A 19665-nucleotide genomic window follows, 5' to 3' on the forward strand; every position below is an offset into this window, starting at 1 on the left:
TATATATATATATATATATATATATGTGTGTGTGTGTGTGTGTGTGTGTGTGTGTGTGTATCTATCTATAAAATTGTGCATAATGCTGTCATGTTCATAGTTATTTTTCAAATGTTGAATCACTAAAAATTATTTTAAGTGAACTATGTTGATGTGTTTTTTTCCCCTGGAACACTGCTGAGTATATCTTTTTTTTTAAATATGACCTTATTAAGTGTTTGATATCTAGTATACAGATTGTATTGGAGATCCAATACACAGCTCCTGCCTTGCAAAAAGAAATGCATTAAAACACCTGTGGAAAAGAAATGGGATGCACAGAATAGAAAGGAAGGTTGGAAAATTCGGTCCTTCAGAATTAAAAAGTTATTGTAGGGCTTGTAATTTGTGGTAAAAATGTACTTTAGAGGGTTTGCAGTTTTATGAATGGCCAACATTATGATTCTATCGTGATATGTGTGGAACAATTAACATGGATGCCACTGGAATTATACTGAATAGGCGTTATTTGAGTGGAAAATTCATTTATTTGCATGGAACATTACCACACATAGTACCACTTAGTAACTAGCTGTACCACTAAAAATGGGTTAGATAATTACGTTTATCTATAATGATCTATCCCTGACTTGTATCAAATGACAATTAGACTGATTTGTGTACAATTCAGCAATGTCATGATGATGGTAATAGAGCAGTTGACAGCAAGTTCATTTGGAATGAATGCTTCCCATAATGCTCCAGAGGAGGAAGCTGAAATTTGACGTTGTTGTTTAATCATGGTACTGCTGGGGACTGTAAGGAAAGAAAGTGCTCGCAATCTGAACAAAACCGCTTGGGGTCTTTTCAACACTGGTAGGTGTGAAATAATTATGCTCTGATGAAATGTTAAAATCATCACATTCTTGCACTCCAGGCTGATTTGGTCGTTTTGTTTATGCGTGTTGCTATGTGTCGCTAGTTTTTCCTTGGTGTGTTCATTAGAAAGATGAGCAGGCTAGCTAGTTAGCGCTGAACTAAAGGATGCCGCTCATTAGAAGGTAGCATTTGTAGCTAGGACTGCTCGGTTACCCATCTCTGGCTCTTTCCGAGAGATTGTTGATGTTATGCAAGTACAGTTAACTTTATACGGTTAACGATATGCACAGGGTTGTGTGCATTACAGTGTAGTAACATCATTAACTAGTGAGCATTACCTGGACCTAGAATGCTAGTTGTGTTTCACTGGTCTTCTGGCTATGGTTGAAGGCTAACATTTTGGCTAACTGGCTAGCTTGGTGGTAAGTAAGCTAATAGGAGTGGCACTAAAGGCTGATTGGTAGCGAACTGGCTAAACGTTAGATGCGGTCTCCATTTGTATGCCCGTCCATTTGTGTAAGCGTGAAATCTGTAATCTAAAGTGTCGATAAACCAGTTAGTTAGTTTCTATTATGGTCAGACTTGAAATAAAACTCTGCTGTCATAACGACGAGGTGTATTATTCGTACATAATGTAGTGGTCGCTAGCTACACTGTATGCTAGCTTCAAGCGTACGAACTTGCCTTCAGTGAGATATGTGGCAAAAGCAAGGTTAACTTCCCTAGCCGCGCTAATACGACATGTAGTTGCAAAGTAATTGGGTCATTACTTGGAGAAAGTTGAATACAGACTCACTTAACATAAACTGTGAAGTTGGTGTATCAGTCAGCCAGGGACTGGAAATATTAACCACGCTAGGATAATATTAAAATAGCATAAATGGAGCTGTGGGTCTAAGAGGTCTCGTGACATGTCAGTGAGTGGTGAATTCCGAAAGTTCTGGAAAATGAACGGGAGCTAGCTAGTTATATCTAACGATAGCTTGTCTAATAAGGGGTCACATACGCAGAAAAGCCGATGAAGGGGAATCATTTTTTTGCTACGTTTGCAAGATAGCTAACGTTATCAGTCATTAGTCTTGAACTGGACAGGTAGCCAGTTGTTACCTCTTGTTTTCTTGCCTTTGCAGTCATCTTGAACAGCTTCTTGCTATTACATAAAATAAGTGAAATTATCCTACCGAACTTTGTCAATAGTTCAAGTCTGGACGATATCTGACCGGTTTTTTTCGGTCCGGTGATCTGGGACTTTCGGTCGTTTGGCAGTGCTTTGATTTTCGACGTATTGTGTTTGCTTCAGTAATATAATGCTGTCATTCGTGAGTGTTTGTGTGTGGGTTTGATCGTATGTTTTGTTGTGCGCAATTGTCAGGCAGGTGGGAAATCATTAGCTCTCCGTCCTATAGCAGCTCTGCCCTCCAGGCACAGATATTTCCGTTTACCTTTCAAACGAGTGCTGGACCTTCTCCCTTGCAAACTCATAAATGACAACAAACATTCACTACATGGATTCGTAGGACTGTTTATAAGTTGTTTGTCTGTGCTTTATGTACTTTCAGGCAATGTTTGTGTAACGGTGGTGTTTGCTCTCCCTTTCTCTCTCTGCGTTTATGTTGACAAGCACAGCCTCGCACCGGACTCATCACCGGACTCGAACTCGCAACCTCGGGCATGGGAAGCGGGCGTACTAGCAAGGAGGCTAAAACCAATGCAAACTCACTGCCCAGCATTGTATCTGCACTCTACCATTACATTTGTCAGCAGGAATATCAGTGAACAGACCAGGCAGATTTCCACTGTAGATATTGACATTTGTCAAGGAGCCCACAGTTTGTAGGTACGCCCCTGTCAATGAATGCCAACACTCGTAAACTGAGAGGTTGTGCTATGAGTAAGTGAAGGCTTATCATTGGGTAATTGATCATTTCCTTAATTAATCATCAATCCCCCATCAGTACCATATTTGGAGAATAGATTGAGGTTCTGTCAATAGGTTGGATGAAGTAAAGTACTTCCATTTATTAATTGATATCTGTGGTCAAAAAAGATGTGAGGATGCTGCACTCTTAGGCCATGATTTTTCAAGCGTTTCACTTGTTCAGTGTTAGTTTCAGTGATCTCTCTGGGTCAACATATATGCAGAGGAAACAGAAGTAGACTGCTTTGAAATCAGGTCATGCACTGCGTGTGTGTGTGTTTGCCAAACTCTCTTCCTCGTCTCACGTGCACATCTCTCCATAGGTAACGTCAGCTGGTGGACGGCCGCCTTGGCGTGAGCGTCAGCTGACAGCGTTGAAGCTACCATGGGCGAAAATGGCTCCCTCCCCGAGTCGGCCATGTGCTTCGAGGAGGTGGCGCTGGACGAGGATGACAGGATTGGCGGCTATGACCGGGACGACGATGAGGACGACAATGACCTGGACGACAATGACGGCTGTGGCGACGACGGGGGCAGTCTGATACACCCATCCACGTCCTGCATGGGCCGCATCTATGACCGCACCACAGTGCTCATCGAGCAGGACCCAATCCGGCTGGACGAAGAGGGGGAGGAGGATGGCCACTGCGGGGCAGACGAGGACAGGATGACCTTCCTGGACGAAGGGGAGGTGGACGATGATGATGACGACGATGATGAGGGCGGCACGTTGGTCTTCATGGGCGACCCGGACGGCATGGCGCATGGCTACGTGCACCACACCATCTCACCGGATCAGATCCAGTTCACCATCAACCCGGGCTCTACACCCATGCCGCGCAACATAGAGGGGGCCACGCTCACCCTGCACTCTGAGTGCCCGGAGACTAGGCAGAGAGAGGTGAGGGGCCTCCCCGCTAGAGAAAAGCGTTATGTTAGAAAAGCCCTTCATTAAAATGTAAGCATCCTAATCCTCCCACTGTGCAATTTAAAGTTGATTGTGTATAGCAGTCTCTCTCTTTCTCCCTCACTTCTCCTTCTTTGCTCACTCCTACTTTCTCTTTGTACAGCTGAAAAAATCTCCAGGTTTGTGTACTCATCAAGCCCATGTTTGCTTTCCTGCATGTTTTGACCCATTTTATTTCAATATCAACACTAGAGATTTGAACAATAAGCACACTGCTAATATAAGGCCTTGGGAAGCTCAGTGTCTAGTGTAATTCCTGGCCATAGATCTGCATCTTGCCGTTACACAGCTGCCTGATTTCATCGTGGTTTTCATAGACAGCGGCACTCGCATGTAGTGGAGACAGTGGAGAGAAACTACTCAGAATGAGAGGCCGTTGTTTGTTCACAGAGTGGAATGCCCCACAGGGCTTCCTATTCCACGTGGTTTCATATGATAGATCTCTTATCACCCTCCCCCCTCCCTTACACACACACACACACACACACACACACACACACACACACACACACACACACACACACACACAGCGCCCTGCCTAACACACATACATACACACACACACACACACACAGCTCCCAGCCCAAACACACACTGCCAGGAGTGCTGCAAATTGTTGTCTGGCCTCTGGCATGTGCATCGCTGGTGTTTTCTCCTCACTGAACTCAATCTGTGCTATGCTTCGATCTGGTGTAGTATAACGGCACACCGATTTGTGTTGAAGTGAAAGGCTATGGTTTTGAGCTGGTGTTGAGACCTTTCCGGCTGGTTGGTAGTATTGGTTGTGTTTACTGGTTTGTTTGTGTTCTGGTGGCATTGCTGTTTTTGACGTAGCCTAATTAGCTTCCTTCTAGCTGTTTGGTTTTGTTTTGTTGTGGTGGTTTTGGTATGCACCAATGTGGGATTTTGATGTATGTGGTTTTGTTATGGGGGCTGTTATGTACCAATCTACTATACCAGCTCATTAAACCTAAGATGCTCTCAAAGGGACGGAAAGTAGGCCAGTGTGTGTGTGTGTGTGTGTGAGTGAGTGTTTCTGTGTGTGTGTGTGTGTTGTGTGTGTGTGTGTGTGTGTGTGTGTTGGTGTGTGTTTGTGATAGACCGATATGGGTTTTTCATTGGCCGATGCCGATATTAAGAGAACAGCGTGGCCGATGGCTGATATATAAAGCCGACATGATGTTGGTTTTTGGGAGGGGGGGTTTGCATCTGAAAATACAACAATTAAATAATAATAATAACAAATAACAAAACACATTTACCGTCAGCAAACGACACAGTAGGTTCCAGTAATTAATAAAACAAAGTAATAAACCAAATTTGAATTCATGTAAATGCACTTATAGGTAACAGAAGTTTGCTGTCTCTTACCAGAGGTTTGTTGTTTGGGATGTCCACCGTGATTTCATTACTAGGCTTCAAAGGGAGCCAGGCTAGATGACTCAGTCATTCTATGGTGCCTAAGGTAGACCCCTGGGTCATCCTTCCTGATGGAAAAACTCTTTGCCGTCGTCATCCAGAAATCAGCCCATTTGTCGGATGGCACTTGCAGCCCATAGTGCAGCGGGCCCGTGCACCTCAGAGGGCACATGAGACGGCCTCTGCCTGCTCTCCTGTTGTGTGTGTGACCTTTGAACAGCAGCAGGGATGGAGTGTGAAAGGGATTGTCTAGACAGACACCGGACATTCTATCGCCCTCTGACCTGCTCCCATGTGAGCAGCTGCACTGTGTGTGTGTGTGTGTGTGTGTGTGTGTGTGTGTCTGTCCCTAGCACACCCTACCTCCATCTACTCTCTCACTCCGGGGTTTTAGGTTCTGACCCATTGGAATCCATTCACCGCATCAGCTTGACTTGGCACAAAGGAGTGGTGAGCGTGTGCTTCCTGAGTCAGAACAGCTTGGCTATTAACCTATGTTTTGTGAAATTAATTTGTTTTGCACTGAAGGTAAATAGGCCTACTCATGCGTCTCTTAACAAATGCCCCCTACTCCCCACCCCATTTCCTGCTTAATCACATGAGTCACATTCAGTCGCCAACCCAGCCAGTTCAGGGAATTATGACTCAGTGGTCCATTGGATTTTCAGTGGAGTGTGTTACAGCTTGGAGAGGGGGGAGGGGGGGGGGGGGGGGGCTTAGGCTTAGGCCCTGTCCCTTTTACCCCCTGATTGATCTGACACTGCCTGTAGGAGTCTGAACAGCTCTTGAGCATCTCCAGGCTTGGGTTTCCTCTAGGTGTGTGTGTGTGTGTGTGTTGGGGGGGGGGGGGGGGGGGGCTGCTGCACGCATCAGTTTTCGACCAGTCTCAGTCTGTGGACGCTACTTGATCACAGCATACAAAGTCTGTAATTTGTGCAGTAGTTCTTCTACAACTTACATCTCTTGTGCCTGCTTTTGTTTTGGCTTTTGTTTGGGCATTTGTTTATTTCTGACTTTGCATAAAGACCCTTCTAGGCCAAGCATGATGTGATCTGCTGGGGTGATGGACATAAACATTCAGAGATGACTAGAAGCTCAGCAGGGCAGCGTGTGACATTTGAAAATGGAAGAGCTAAAAATAACACTGCCTAGCTATGATGCCCTTTCTTCTTTGTTCCAAGTGGCCTCTCTCTCTGTGTGTGTGTGTGTGTGTGTGTGTGTGTGTGTGTGTGTGTGTGTGTGAGTGTGTGAGTGTGTGAGTGAGTGAGTGAGTGAGTGAGTGAGTGAGTGAGTGAGTGAGGGAGGGAGAGAGAGACACTGGGCTTATGTGATGCGTGTAAGCTGGTGACTGCTCATGCAGAGGTCCGCCAGGTCAAACCGCCACAGGCTTGATAGGGTTGCACAGCACACTATAGCGAGCAGAAAGCCCCCCCCCCCCCCAATTGCCAAACTGTGATGAAGTCATAGACGAGGGACAGAGTGCAAAAGGGACAAGCTCTTCATCCTGCAACATGGAAAGCCTCATTTGTCCATGCGTTAGGGCATACAGGAGCACATCACAGAGAACAACAGCAACAGAGAGAGAGAAAGGGCAAGACAAGAGGAAAGCATGTGTCTTTATATGGCTTCCCCTTAGGCTATTTAATAGGCAGAGTACAGGGGGGGAGCATTTTGCCTGACACTGTGGTGCAGCAGAATGCTGAGCAGGGCAGGAGAATGGCAAGGGATGGGGCCGGGTCACCGAGAGAAGAGGTGGGGGGATGGGCACTGGGAGGATGAGGGTGGGCGGGTGAAAGGAGGGGTTGGGGGGATTGTGGATGGATGGATGGCATGCCTGGCCTTACCCACTCTGGCACCACTCCCAGTGCCACTCCGCCTGCTCCTGTTGAGCGACCGCAGCCAACAGTGTCCCTGAGTTCACGACCTCTCAGTGAGGTCACAGCAGCAGCTTCCAGAATCTTAACATCACACGCTATCTGAGAGCACCCAATAATTATGCAGCCTGTAACAGAAATCCATTATTAAATAACTCTTCTCATTCAGAAGCTAATTTGGCCTCCCTCTTGGATCCTGCTGTTGTTTTGATGCAGCATGGTGCCACTTCAGAGGGTTTTTTTGTGTGCCTGTCTTATTTGCTGTTCAGGTTGCTACAGGTTTCATGGTTGTGTTTCATGTATAGACCTTTGAGTCACTGAGATATATAATTTTAAGGTTGTGTTTGGTAGCTGCCTAGATTTCCATTGCATCATCATACTTAAAACTCCTTGACGTTAGACGTGCTTATCGTGAAAGTTTACCTAGCAAGAAGATTTTTTCACGAAAGCAGAACTTGCAGATCTTGTTTTTTAAAGTTTTAAACATTTGTTAAATATATGCCCTGAACTTTAAACACTCGCTTCAAGATCAGTAAGAGGAAGTGGATTTCAATAACTAGTGTTCAGCTGATGTCAAGGCTGCAGCTATATGTTCAAAAGTCTTCTCAATGACCAGCATCTCCTCCTCATCGTCACCCTTTGTGTTCGCTCTCTCCCTCCCTCAGGTGAAGCGGTACCAGTGCACGTTTGAAGGCTGCACGCGGACCTACAGCACGGCAGGGAACCTGCGCACACACCAGAAGACGCACCGCGGCGAGTACACATTCGTGTGCAACCAGTCGGGCTGCGGCAAGGCCTTCCTCACTTCCTACAGCCTCAAGATCCACGTGCGCGTGCACACCAAGGAGAAGCCCTTTGAGTGCGATGTGCAGGGCTGTGAAAAGGCCTTCAACACACTCTACAGGTCAGAGCTGACTCCAGACCTGTGTGCCGAATGGTGAACCCGTAGAATTAGAAATAGTACAGTGAACATTTCTATTGATAACAATGCTGTGTTGACACTATCGAGGCCCTCAGGAAAGTAGGAGGTTCTGTACACATAAGAAGAATGCTTGCGTCCATTGTAGTCCGTCCAATTTCGTGGGTGAACCCGAACGTGTATCCACAAATTCCAAGTTTGTTATGAGTGGTTGTGGTTCTTGTGGTATTGTCACATGTTGTCACGTGGCACATTTAAAAGCAAATGTCCTAATGGTGAGCCGAGTTAAGAATTGCATGATGACATTATCCACGGTTGCTGTAACTGTGGCTTTTAATCTAAACGCACTGTTGCAGTGGCTTGACCTGCTGAAATGCATAGTATACTTTTTCATATTTGTGTATTATGGCTCATGACAAGTGGAATTGCTCGTAATCAGTGATATTGCAAGTAAAGTTCTTCCTCACAGTGTTATTTCAGCAGGTACATGCAGGAAATAACCTGATGTGCAATCTCACAGCTGTTTCTCGCAGAATTGTTGACCGGTGTTTTTTAACTCCTGTAAACACGCATTCATTACTCTTGGCCATTCGCCATCGTACCTCCTCTTTTTGTTTTGTTTTTTTCCCCGTATAGCTTTTTTTGCATGGCTGGTCATTTGCATTCATCTGATATGCACATAAATCAGGCTGTGTAGCTTTGCTAAGCGTAAGCCGGGCCCTCTCGGGAGCTCGCTCTCTCTCTCTCTCTCTCTGTGCTTTTTAATGGTCTCCTCTCTGCCGTTCCCCAGTCCTCTTTGCAGACTGCTGATCTATCAGCTGGGCTCTACTCACTCCCCCGCTGCAGCTTCTTGTGCTGTTGCTGCTGTGTTGGCTGCTGGGAGAGTATGGCTGCATGTTATTGACCCTCTGTCAGGCCGCATTAGCCTTCTCCGCCAGCCTCTTTCACGCCACACTGCACTACTTCCTGTTAGCTTCCCTCATCTGGCCGGCTAATCTCAGCCCCACTGCCCCGGGCCACACACACTGGAAAAGACAACTTGTGTACCTGCTTGCACCGCCAAGCGGCACCAGACAAGCAGCCATGGGAGGGCAGAGCGGGCCATAGAGAAGGCAGTGATTTTGTTTTTGTTTGCTGTCCTGTTTTTAGACGTGCCCACTGCCCAGTGTTCACCAGGCATGAAGGAAGCCACTCAAGCGCAACACTGAACTTTTTAAAAAAGGATCCACAAGCCTTGTGCACTTTCCCTGAGTCACTCTGGATTTGGGGGAATGGCACTTGCGTGCGTGCTGATGCATTTCAGTGAAAGGGGCTGATGTTCAGTTTTAATGACAGCAATGTATTAAAAGTGCACGTCAGCAAGAAGGCTGTTTGAATTGTGCATCTGTCTCTATGTATCTGACACGCTTCCCTCTTCTCCCTCCTCCTCCTCCACATCGTGGGCAGACTGAAAGCCCACCAGCGGCTGCACACGGGGAAGACGTTCAACTGCGAGTCGGAGGGATGCACCAAGTACTTTACCACGCTCAGCGACCTGCGGAAGCACATCCGCACGCACACGGGAGAGAAGCCCTTCCGGTGAGTCACTGCCACAGGACGTAGAGCTGCCCCTCGGGTCGCCACTGTTTGTTTGTTTGTTTGTTTGTTTATTGTTTGTCTGTTTGTTTGTATGTTTGTTTAATGAATCATCAGTGAATGAGCTTAGTCATTCATGATACTTGTGCACTGATTTTAGGGGGGGTTTTTTGTACAGGGTGACGAGATGACTGCTTTTCAGTATATCTCTCACCTTAAAAATAACCTTGTCATACTGTTCCCAGTTTGGTACAGCTTTGTTATTATATTAAGACTTTTCGTAGGTTAGACAACACGCAGTTAATCATTATACGCCTCTTCTGATCTCTCTCTCTCTAGGTGTGACCATGATGGATGTGGCAAAGCATTTGCAGCAAGCCACCACCTAAAGACCCACGTACGGACACACACAGGTGAGGCTGGCCGTCTCGCCGGACGGCTTCAGGCAATAGTACGTTTAATAAGACGTCCGCTGCCGCCACGACCGGTTTCCAGTCCCAACAAATAGCGTTTTCGCCCAGGCTTGACAACCCCATTAATTACACCCGGGGAGACCCTGCTGTAGGACAAAGGAGGGCAAGCAGAGCTGCAAGCTTGTTATATATCATTCATCTTTCATTTTCTCTCTCTCTCTCTCTCTCATTTATGAGTGTGTGTGTGTGTGTATGTATATACACACACACACACACACACACACACACACACACACACACACATATATATACATACACATACATAATTTTGGTTTATTTCAAATGGAATATTTGGCATGAAAGGCCCATTTTCTGTCCCCATCACTTCTGTGTTTAAACGGTACATTATGTTAGCTAATCCTAAACTGCAACACTCAAAACACCACAGGGTTGCTCACCAAAAGTATATAGCCTACCTGCAATGACCACAAAACCATCAGAAGCAAATCGTTTCTTAAGAGCTCCATGCTCATACTACACGATAAAAGGGCTTACAACAAGCCAAATAAAAACATCCGCTACTGAAAGTTCACCATGCAGGTCACAGAAATACACCAACTCTCAACAAACCCTATCAAACTCAGAGTGTCACTGGTTCTAGCTTATTGAGCAACTCTCAATGTATACCTATGAAAAAAAACGAAACTATACCTTTCTAGTCTTCTGTGAAGACTGTTGTGCTGTTTTAAGGAAGCAAGTTCTTTGGACTTCTTGAGTATCTGGAGTGTTACGACCCACCTTGTGGGACCGCAACATATATCGGAGACCACAGAGTATACCAAAATAGGGGTTTATTTCAATAATACAAAAATACAGGATAAAATCGTAAATGTGAAGCACCAAACACCTATAGTGTAGCCTGGATGCCAGACGAACTTAGCCACGCCCACAAATGTTTTGGTCGGGAAGTTCGGTCTGGTGTCGCTCCGTTGGGGAGAAATTATCTCCTCACAAAAATCTGTGAGGAGATAGATAGACCAATCAAATTGTCAGGGCGGGCTTTATACGATGATGGACAGATGATCAACCCTAACGTAATCAACCACGTCACCAAAGAGCTTTTGGGGTGAATTCGTTTTCAACAAACATGGCTGCCGTTGGAGAGCTGAAATGTGGAAATTCGAGTCTGTGCTGTCAATGTCTTCTAAAACATTCATTTTGAAAGAGGAACAGAGAAACGCGATCAAGGCATTTGTCGATCGAAAAGATGTTTTTGCCGTCCTTCCTACGGGATCCGGTAAAAGTTTAATGTATCAGCTGGCCCCATGGTCTACATTATGGTCATACTACGTTGCTCTGATTGGTTCTAGATATATCCAATTGAGCGAAGAGGCATTTTTTTTCCTGGTTCGGTTGAAACACGCCCCATAATCACAGTCCAACGGAGCGGTATCAGACTCATATTCTGACTAGAATTATGAGTATGACATCGTCAGGCTACCTATAGTGTGCACCAGCATCAAAAGCATGGTGAGAATGCAAGGCCCCTTTCTGAGGGCAAACAGCATGGCTTTTATCCACACCTTCTCAGGTCTGGACAATCAGGCAAATTATGCCCATTCACCACCCAAAGGCTGTTGCACTGCCACTGCAAAGGGGCGTAACAGGAGCATCAGCACTTGGTGGAATTGATTTAAGGACTAAGAATGGTCAGAAAGAAAGAGCTTTCTTCAGAAATGCGTCAGTCTGTTATTTCTCTTAAGAAATTAAGGTTCTTCCATGCAAGAAATTGGCAAGAAACTGAAGATATCTCCCAAAAGTGTGCACCACATCCTTGCCAGAACAGTGCAAACCGTCTCTAACCGGGGATACAAAGAGAAGCGGGAGGCCCCGGTGCACAACTGTGCAGGTGGATGAGAACATCAGAAACTCTACTTTGAGAAACAGATGACTCACAGGTCCTCATATGGCAGCTTTATTAAATATCGCCCACAAAACACCAGTCGCATCGTCGGTAGTGAAGAGGCATTGGAATTCTGGCCTTCTAGTCAGTTTCAAAGAGAAAAAGCTTTATCCAACGAACATGGGTATCTCGCACACGCATACACCCTCAACTTGTCTTGTATGATATCTTCTATTTTACCCTTCATATTCATCACTAAAAGCTTCCTGTCAAAGCTTCAATGTAGGTCTCTGACGAAAGCTGCTTGTTCAAAAAGACACTTAACTGGACGAGTAAGACATTTGAATGTCATTAAAAATGCCATTTCCTGAATGCCTTCACAATGCATTTCACTCAACAGGCTTTATTTGCAAATAAAAACTTGTGCTCTCTCCCTCCCTTCGCCTCCTCTCTCTTCCCCTCCACCTTTCTCTGTCTGCTCTCAGGCGAGAAGCCTTTCGGCTGTCCCAGTGATGGCTGTGCGAAGGCCTTCAGCTCTCAGTACAGCCTAAAGAGTCATGTCCGTGGTCACGACAAAGGCACCCCCTTCACTGTCAACCTCAGTCACCCGCTATCTGAAGTGAGCCGCCCGTGGGCCTGCTTGTCTTACACCATCTCTCTGCTCCTGCCCACACACACACACACACACACACACACACACACACACACACGTACTGTGTTATCACACACATAGTGAATTTACATAAATAATTACACTCTTGTGGTCACACACAGGCACAATCTCAACCACATTGTTTGTCAAATTGAAAAAATTGTAATGGCAGTATAATAATGAGAAGGTCATTTAGTTCCCCCAAATCACTGTTTCCTGTTAATGCTTGTGAACCCGTGGCAATTACAGAAAAGCAAGACATAATTGCAGTAGGCGTGAGGCTATGTCTGAGTGTCTGTTGTTGATCGTTACAGGACGCAAACCACTCGCTGTGCCTCAGTGATCTGAGCCTCATCTCAACGGATTCAGAGCTCCGAGAAAACCTCCACAATGTGAGCACCTGCAAGGTTTTTTTTTCTATTGATATGATCACATGCATATCATTTTATCTGTTATACGAGAATCATATCAGATAAACACAGTGTGTGAATTTATTTATTTGTTTACCGGAGGTAGTTTTGTTCATGTAGTTGCAGCAGTTGTAGTCGTTGTTGTTGTTGTTGTGTGGTTGTGTTTGAGACCTACATGTGTTTGCTGGTTTTGTCTCCATGGCAGTGTCACAGTCTGGACCTGAACAGTGTGACCCCAGTGAGGATATTTGAGCTGATGTTCCAGAGCCCCGACAACAGCGTCAGTCAAGATGACGTGCAGCCCACTGGCAAGTGCCTCTCTAGACAAATCAGCCTGCAGTCCGTTATCATCGTCTCTGGCCACTTCAGTTTTTACAAGCTTTTCCTCTTCTCTTTCGCGTTGGATTTGTTAACTTACTTACTCACTTTTTCATTCTTTTTGCTCTGTCCCTCTATCTTTCCCTCTCTGTTTCGGTGTGTGGTTCTGTCTTTTGCTCTCCTCCCTGTCACTGTCACAGATAGCTTAGTGGAGGCGTTTGGCCTGGACACCCCCTCTCAGCCTGCTGTGACGGACACCCCGGCCCTCCTCCCCACCTTCTCGCAGGCCCCTTCTTCATCCTCCTCTTCCTCGCCCCTGGCCGGCCCGGTCGTGTCCCTGGACGTGTCCCTGCAGGCGGTGTCCGTGTCCGTACCCTCGCAGCCCTCCTCCACCACGCCGCTCCCCACCCCCCCAAGCTCCACCTTCGTGCCCCTGAGCGCCTCTGTGCAGACGCCAGAGCTTCAGACCATCTCCGCGGTGCCTGTAGCGACTGGCCCTCAGCACTATGTGGCGCTGCAGCCTAAGTTTCTCCAGCAGGATGGCAGCTCGGCATCACAGCCTGTCGCGGTGACGGTGCCACCGTCGGTACCCGACGCAGTCCCCTCGGTGCCAGACAGCTCCTCGACGGTTGTCGCCACGGAGACAGATCCTCCCAGTTTGACTGCACCTCCCCCTCCTCCTCCTCCTCCTCCTCCTCTTCCTCCTCCTCCCACTACTACTACCATCACCATAACACCCACGCACGGCATGCTGCCGCCGGGCCTGGTCGTCTCCAACCAGGACCTCCAGTGGATCCTCAGCAGCGCCACCAACTCGCAGATCAACTCAGAGCAGCAGGTGAGACTCTAAAGCTGGAGGTCTGTCGTGACGAACAGCGCAACACCAGCCATTTCCACCCCGTCACGTGCGCCTCTGTGCAGTCTTGCCAGAGCTCTTCTAATCAGAGTCCTCTGAAATCTCTCTCCTTTCCTCTGGTCTTATTGGTTTAGACATTTAAAGTTTTTCGTTTTTTTGTCCCCGTTCAATGCAACCTATTTTCCCTGTCTTCATCTGTGGTTCTTGTGCTTTTAGCACTTTTAGGTGTCTTTTGATCAGTCGAGGATTCATGCTCATTGTTTTTCCCTTTGCCTGTAAAAGCTTTTCACGGGTGCTTTGTGTGTGTTTCCAACTACAGGGTACTACGATGGAGAAAGTGTTCTTCACCACAGCCATACCTGTTGGAGGAACTTCAGGTACAACTGACTGATGATGTTTTTCCTGTGGTGTTAATGTGTTGTTTTATATTCAGTACGGTACTTCAGTGGGAGTCAGACTGTATGTATGTCTCGCGGTATTGATTAAGCTGCACGTGTCGAAGATTGTGACCAGCCCATGCGTTGCGTCTCTTGCAGGAAACCCTGTTCAGCAGATCGGCCTGAGCCTGCCGGTCATCATCATCAAGCAGGAGGAGTCGTGCCAGTGTACGTGTGCTTGCAGGGACTCCACAAAGAACACCGCTGCCGCCGCCTCCTCCTCTTCCTCCACTTCTAAATCCACCTCCTCTAAGAACTCGTCATCCTCTTCGTCAGTACAGCAGCCGCAACAGCAGCCTGTAGAGCCTCCTCCTCCGACTACCCCTCCACCCCCAACCCCACCCCCACCCCCTTCTGTCAGCCCCACACAGAGCTGCCCCGATAAGCCGGACGATCCATCGCCCCATGATGGACACACGCATTCATCCAGTCAGCCTTCATCATCGCCATCAACAACAACAACATCATCATCATCATCGTCCTCCGCCTCGACAGTCAGCTCTCAGACTTTTCCTTTAGCCGACACGGCTGCTACAGACCCCCTCCCCCCGCCAGCGACCGACGGGTTGGCTATCATGGACGTGTCGGACTTCCTGTCTCTGCAGAGCCCTGGGGGCTCGGCCAACATGGAGGCGCTGCTGCTGGTGCCCGACGACTTCCCCATGGCCGAGGGAGGCACCCACAGCGCCCCATAGAGGACATCCGCCCCTACCACCCACCGCGTCTCCCTAAACCCCCGGCCTACCCCCCGCCGCCACGTCCTCATCATTTTTTTCATCCTCATCCCTCTCTGCCACCTCCTCTTCCAGTGCTGCAAACTCACACACACACACACACACACACACACACACACACACAGACTGGGCCGTGAGTTGCACATGTGCGGAGCCCCCTTGTGGCCAATCAATGGAATGCACAGAAACATTTCCAGTTTGTCCCACCAGACCAAGCTGGATCAGAAAGCTGCTGTGCATGTTGCTCGTTTCACATGCAGCGCAGGGCAGCGTGATGCTTTGTGATTCCGCCTCGCAGTGTGTCTCCGCCCACTGTGGAAGCAGAGCCTCAGCCGATGGCTGTCCCTGCCTTTTGGTAGAGAGGTAGTTTGTTGACTTGCCACATTCACTGATGTTACTGGACAAATTGCGTTACTTGTCATAACAGTACTCCTCTGTGTCTATATCTATATATGCAGCTTCAAAGTGATCAATGCCTGAATTTAATCATCCAATGATTGATTCACTTTTTGTTTTTCTGTGGTGTCATCAGGGACATGCGTAAATTGAAAAAAAGAGAGAGGAAATTCCTTGATTTGGCTCAATTTGGCTCTGGAGATATTTATGTGCCAGTACTTGAGGAAATTCTATCAAGCTCTTTCTGAGACTGCATAGTCACTTTTGCATGATGTGTAACATGGTTTTTGTTCCTGAAAGAACATGAAGCACTGATTTGCCACAAACTGTAATGAAATTACACACTATGATGTTTCCTATCCATGTACTGTAGTCAGAAGCGCTCTCTGATATAGACACATTTAGTCCAGGATTGACTAGAATGTACTGCATGTAAACAAATAGCAACAACAACGAAGGAAAAAAAAAAGGCGTTGGCAGTAGTCTTCTCTGGAGTAGTTGGTAGTTTTTAAAAATCATTGCAAGGTCACTATAAATGGCAGTTAATGCAGCTTTTTCCCTTAAAGCAAGGTCTAGCGTATGCCATGCCAACGTGAAGAGTAGCTGATCATAGATGTTACTATGAAGGCTAGTGTAGTCCAGGAAATGTGATGGCAATTTTGACATTCTTTTATTTCACTTTTATAAAGAAAGACAAGGACAAAAATAACTTTGCTTGCCTTTTAAAAAATATATGTAATATGTAATATAGTCTTTACATTGGTAAAAACAGCTGCCTATAACTAAACTAGTATTTAATTTTGATATGTGTTAATTTATTTGAATACTTAATTGCTATCATCAGATCAGCTCTTCTGTTCTTACCGTTTTGTTTTTTCTCTCTCACTCTCTCGTAAAATGTCTACACCCCAGCTTTGTAGACCAAGACCTGTTGCAACCATGACGACGTGTGGGTTTCTTCTGACGGCATTCTCACTCGGGGTAGTGGAAAGGCTCAGGTTCAGGCTTACGTTTCTTCTCTCCTTCCTTTAGGATGGTGTTACTGATTCCAGGCTTTCGCCCAGTCGTTCTCTTCCGCACCCCCACCCCTACCCCCCTCCATGGCTGCCTGTGTGTTCGCATGCTATAAGCTCCAGAAGGGCTCTACTGAAGAAGAAAAAAGAAACGTTTAATTTGACAAAGTTGATTTCTTTTTTTTCATGCAGTGAACAGATTTATTCTGTTGGTGAACGTCAGAGAGGGAGGCACACACAAACAAGCCTTCCCATGTGCAGATCACCCAAACTGCTCCCTGTTGAGGACAGAAATTGGCCTCCTCCTCTTCAGTCTACAGTCTGCTAACCCCCCCACCCCCCGCCCCAGCATGACCCTCTCAGGGATGAAAGTTGTGGTAGATGAGATTCCAGATCTGGAGCATGAAATGCTCTAATTTAGACCTTAAACACATCACCTGCTGACCAGCATCTGTCATCCGACTTTAACTTCTCTCTGTAGTGTCTTACATCTGAACGGCTTGCACTACCAATTGCCAGTGTAGTTAGTCTAACCCCACTCCTAATGAGTAGTCCGTAGCATATGGCCCTTGCTCGTACACCACTGCTGTAGTGAGTATTGTGTTGTGAATGAGTTGATCATAAATGTATATATTGCACATTTGATAATAGAAATACAATTATTCCTTTAGATTGTATTTGAATTTGTATTTTTGTATAGACCGTGGAATATTTTATGTTTTTGAGATTGAAGACCGACCCTATCCCACACTGCCCTTTGCATCCTTCTCTATGATTGCAGACATGCACTAATTATGCAGATTATTTTTGTCTGTTTACTTCTTTGTTTGTTTGTTTTCTGCTTTTTAAATGAAGCCTTGTGATGGTCCAACTGTGGTATTAGTGCAGGCTCTCGTGACCTTCCCCAAACAAACTGTGTTTCTGATGTGCATATGTGATGGGTGTCCCCTGCAAGTTGATATAAACTCTTCCACAATGTGTAGAGTAAATATATTTAATTGCCTTACAGCCTATCAATGATTACAGTTTGAAGGCAGTTTGCCTCTTCAGTGTTCTTCTTCTGAACGTGTTTGCCTTTGACTAACTCTATGACTCTGGTCATCTGTGTACATGTTGCCATAGCGTCTCAAACGCACGTAACACAGAAGGCTCAGTTGGCAAAACGAAAACATCGGTCCATTTCGTTTGCTCAGTTGGTGTGTGTGTGTGTGTGTGTGTGTTGTGTCATGGCATGCCAACGACCATGTTCTGTGTGTGAATTAATTTCTTGGGTGTGTGGTTCATTTTCAGTCCTTACACACCCTCTGCACTGCATAGTTCATCACTGTATGTGTCCAGCTCGTCATAGAATTTATTGTGAGTGTTCAGTGAGCAACACTCTTAATAATAGCTTTTGTCAAATGGAAATGCCCTATCCAAGAATATTTTCCATCTTCTAATATCAAAAAGGCATCAGAGCAGAGGCTTCCTGTTATTGCTTGCATGCATGATTTCATTTCCTGTTGTCTTTGATAATAGGGCAGGGTTCTGTTGTGTTTATATATACAGTATGTAAGCACTTGATTTCGGATCTGTTGATGTGTCTTTTTCGCTTCTTTTGTTGTTTGTAAGCATTCTTGTTTGCTGTATTTCTACATGTATGTATGTATGTGGTGCAATGTTTGAGTTTGGATTGGAGGTGGGACGACAGTGAATGTTAGATCAGCTTGATCCTTGTCACTACTGCAAGATCCTCACCATTTCAACCTCAAAATGTTGAACTATGCAAGACATCTTTCCTCTTTTTCCCTTATCAAAAGATGCCAATTTTTGGTCATTGTTCCATCTTTTTAACAAATAGCTATTACCAACCCACAAGTAAGACATTGTTTAACAGTGAATCAAATTTCCTTAATATTCAGGATTATCCAGGAGGCTCTCAAAGCCAAGTCCACCTGATCTTGTTTAGCTGATATGCTTTTCTTTTTTTTTTTTAACATATTTCTTTTTTTTGCATTCTAAATGCATTTGTCTAACACATTGCATACAAAAAAATGTTTTGGCATTGTATGTGTTATCGTGGTTTGTGGCTGTTTTAGGAGGATTCTTAAATGGTCAACAATCACTACCACCAAGTTACCATGTTGAGGACCACAGGGTGTACCTGAAAAAGAGAGGCTCTATAATTCTGTTGTAAGAATTATTTTCATCAGTAAAGGAAAAATGTTCTGTATCGTTTCAAGGAAAAAAATGTTTGAGGAATACAATATATGTTTGCATACTCAAACTGTATGTCAGTGATCATTTAACTTCCCACCTTCTTTCTCCTTCTCTGGCCTTCTTGAGCTACATCACCATGTTGCTCTGAAACCTTGATGTTACCCATTACCCAGAAGAAGAAAAAAAAACAGGGAAAAAAAACACTTACCCAGTCCACTGGAGCTGGATTTTGTTTTTAACGAACAGCCGATTTAGTTAATGAATAAGTCAGAACAGCTCCTGTGCAGACTTCTTTTTTTATTTGTGTTACGGAGTGGTCAAGTGCTTTGTCATGAGTTTATATGTGCTACTTCGTAAGTCTTGTGTTTTTTCATTCAACATAAGGTTGCCACGGTGATCATAACGCTCTAAGAAATGGAGGTTAGGAAATGCATGTTAAGTAATCACATGATGCGCAAGAGTATAACTATGGGGGGAGGAGGGAGTAAACACTTCCAAAGGATTGTCTTCAACATCCAAAGAATGAGGTTTCAAAATGTAAAGGATCTGTATTTTTAAAAGAATGTATAATGTGAAAATTGTCTGCTTGTGCTTGTTTTGTATAAAGTAAATATTGTATTATGAGAAAGTAATAACTTTGAATTGAAAGCAATACTAATTAAATCTCACGGCCTCTCTTGTTTGTGTCAACAGCGACACATAAACATTAAAACTGAGCTTTATTAAGAAATTTGGGGAGTAAATACATTTATTTCTGAAGAGGAAGTGGTGCATCCACCAAGTCTCTCTCCTAAAGGAAAAAAA

General features: G+C 45.5%; 1 protein-coding gene across 5 annotated transcripts; it reads left to right on the forward strand.

The window, feature by feature from the left end:
- The first annotated feature begins 10 nt into the window (after positions 1 to 10).
- On the forward strand, positions 11 to 19591 carry mtf1 (metal-regulatory transcription factor 1). 5 transcript variants are annotated; one of them, XM_031577060.2, is made up of 12 exons: positions 11 to 855; positions 2485 to 2749; positions 3100 to 3677; positions 7702 to 7940; positions 9402 to 9533; positions 9870 to 9943; positions 12332 to 12465; positions 12813 to 12890; positions 13114 to 13216; positions 13427 to 14064; positions 14402 to 14459; positions 14619 to 19591. In XM_031577060.2, exons 3-12 carry the CDS (start codon positions 3162 to 3164, stop codon positions 15212 to 15214), a joined length of 2568 nt encoding a protein of 855 aa, XP_031432920.1. In that variant the 5' UTR covers positions 11 to 855; positions 2485 to 2749; positions 3100 to 3161; the 3' UTR covers positions 15215 to 19591. The 5 variants fall into 5 exon arrangements, with proteins under 5 accessions (XP_031432920.1, XP_012694133.2, XP_031432918.1 ...); XM_012838679.3 differs by having other exon boundaries at positions 2485 to 2695; XM_031577059.2 differs by lacking the exon at positions 11 to 855 and adding an exon at positions 880 to 1280 and having other exon boundaries at positions 2485 to 2695.
- Positions 19592 to 19665: the final 74 nt, after the last annotated feature.

The sequence above is a fragment of the Clupea harengus genome, chromosome 11, assembly GCF_900700415.2.
Source record: "Clupea harengus chromosome 11, Ch_v2.0.2, whole genome shotgun sequence".
Taxonomy (NCBI): domain Eukaryota; kingdom Metazoa; phylum Chordata; class Actinopteri; order Clupeiformes; family Clupeidae; genus Clupea; species Clupea harengus.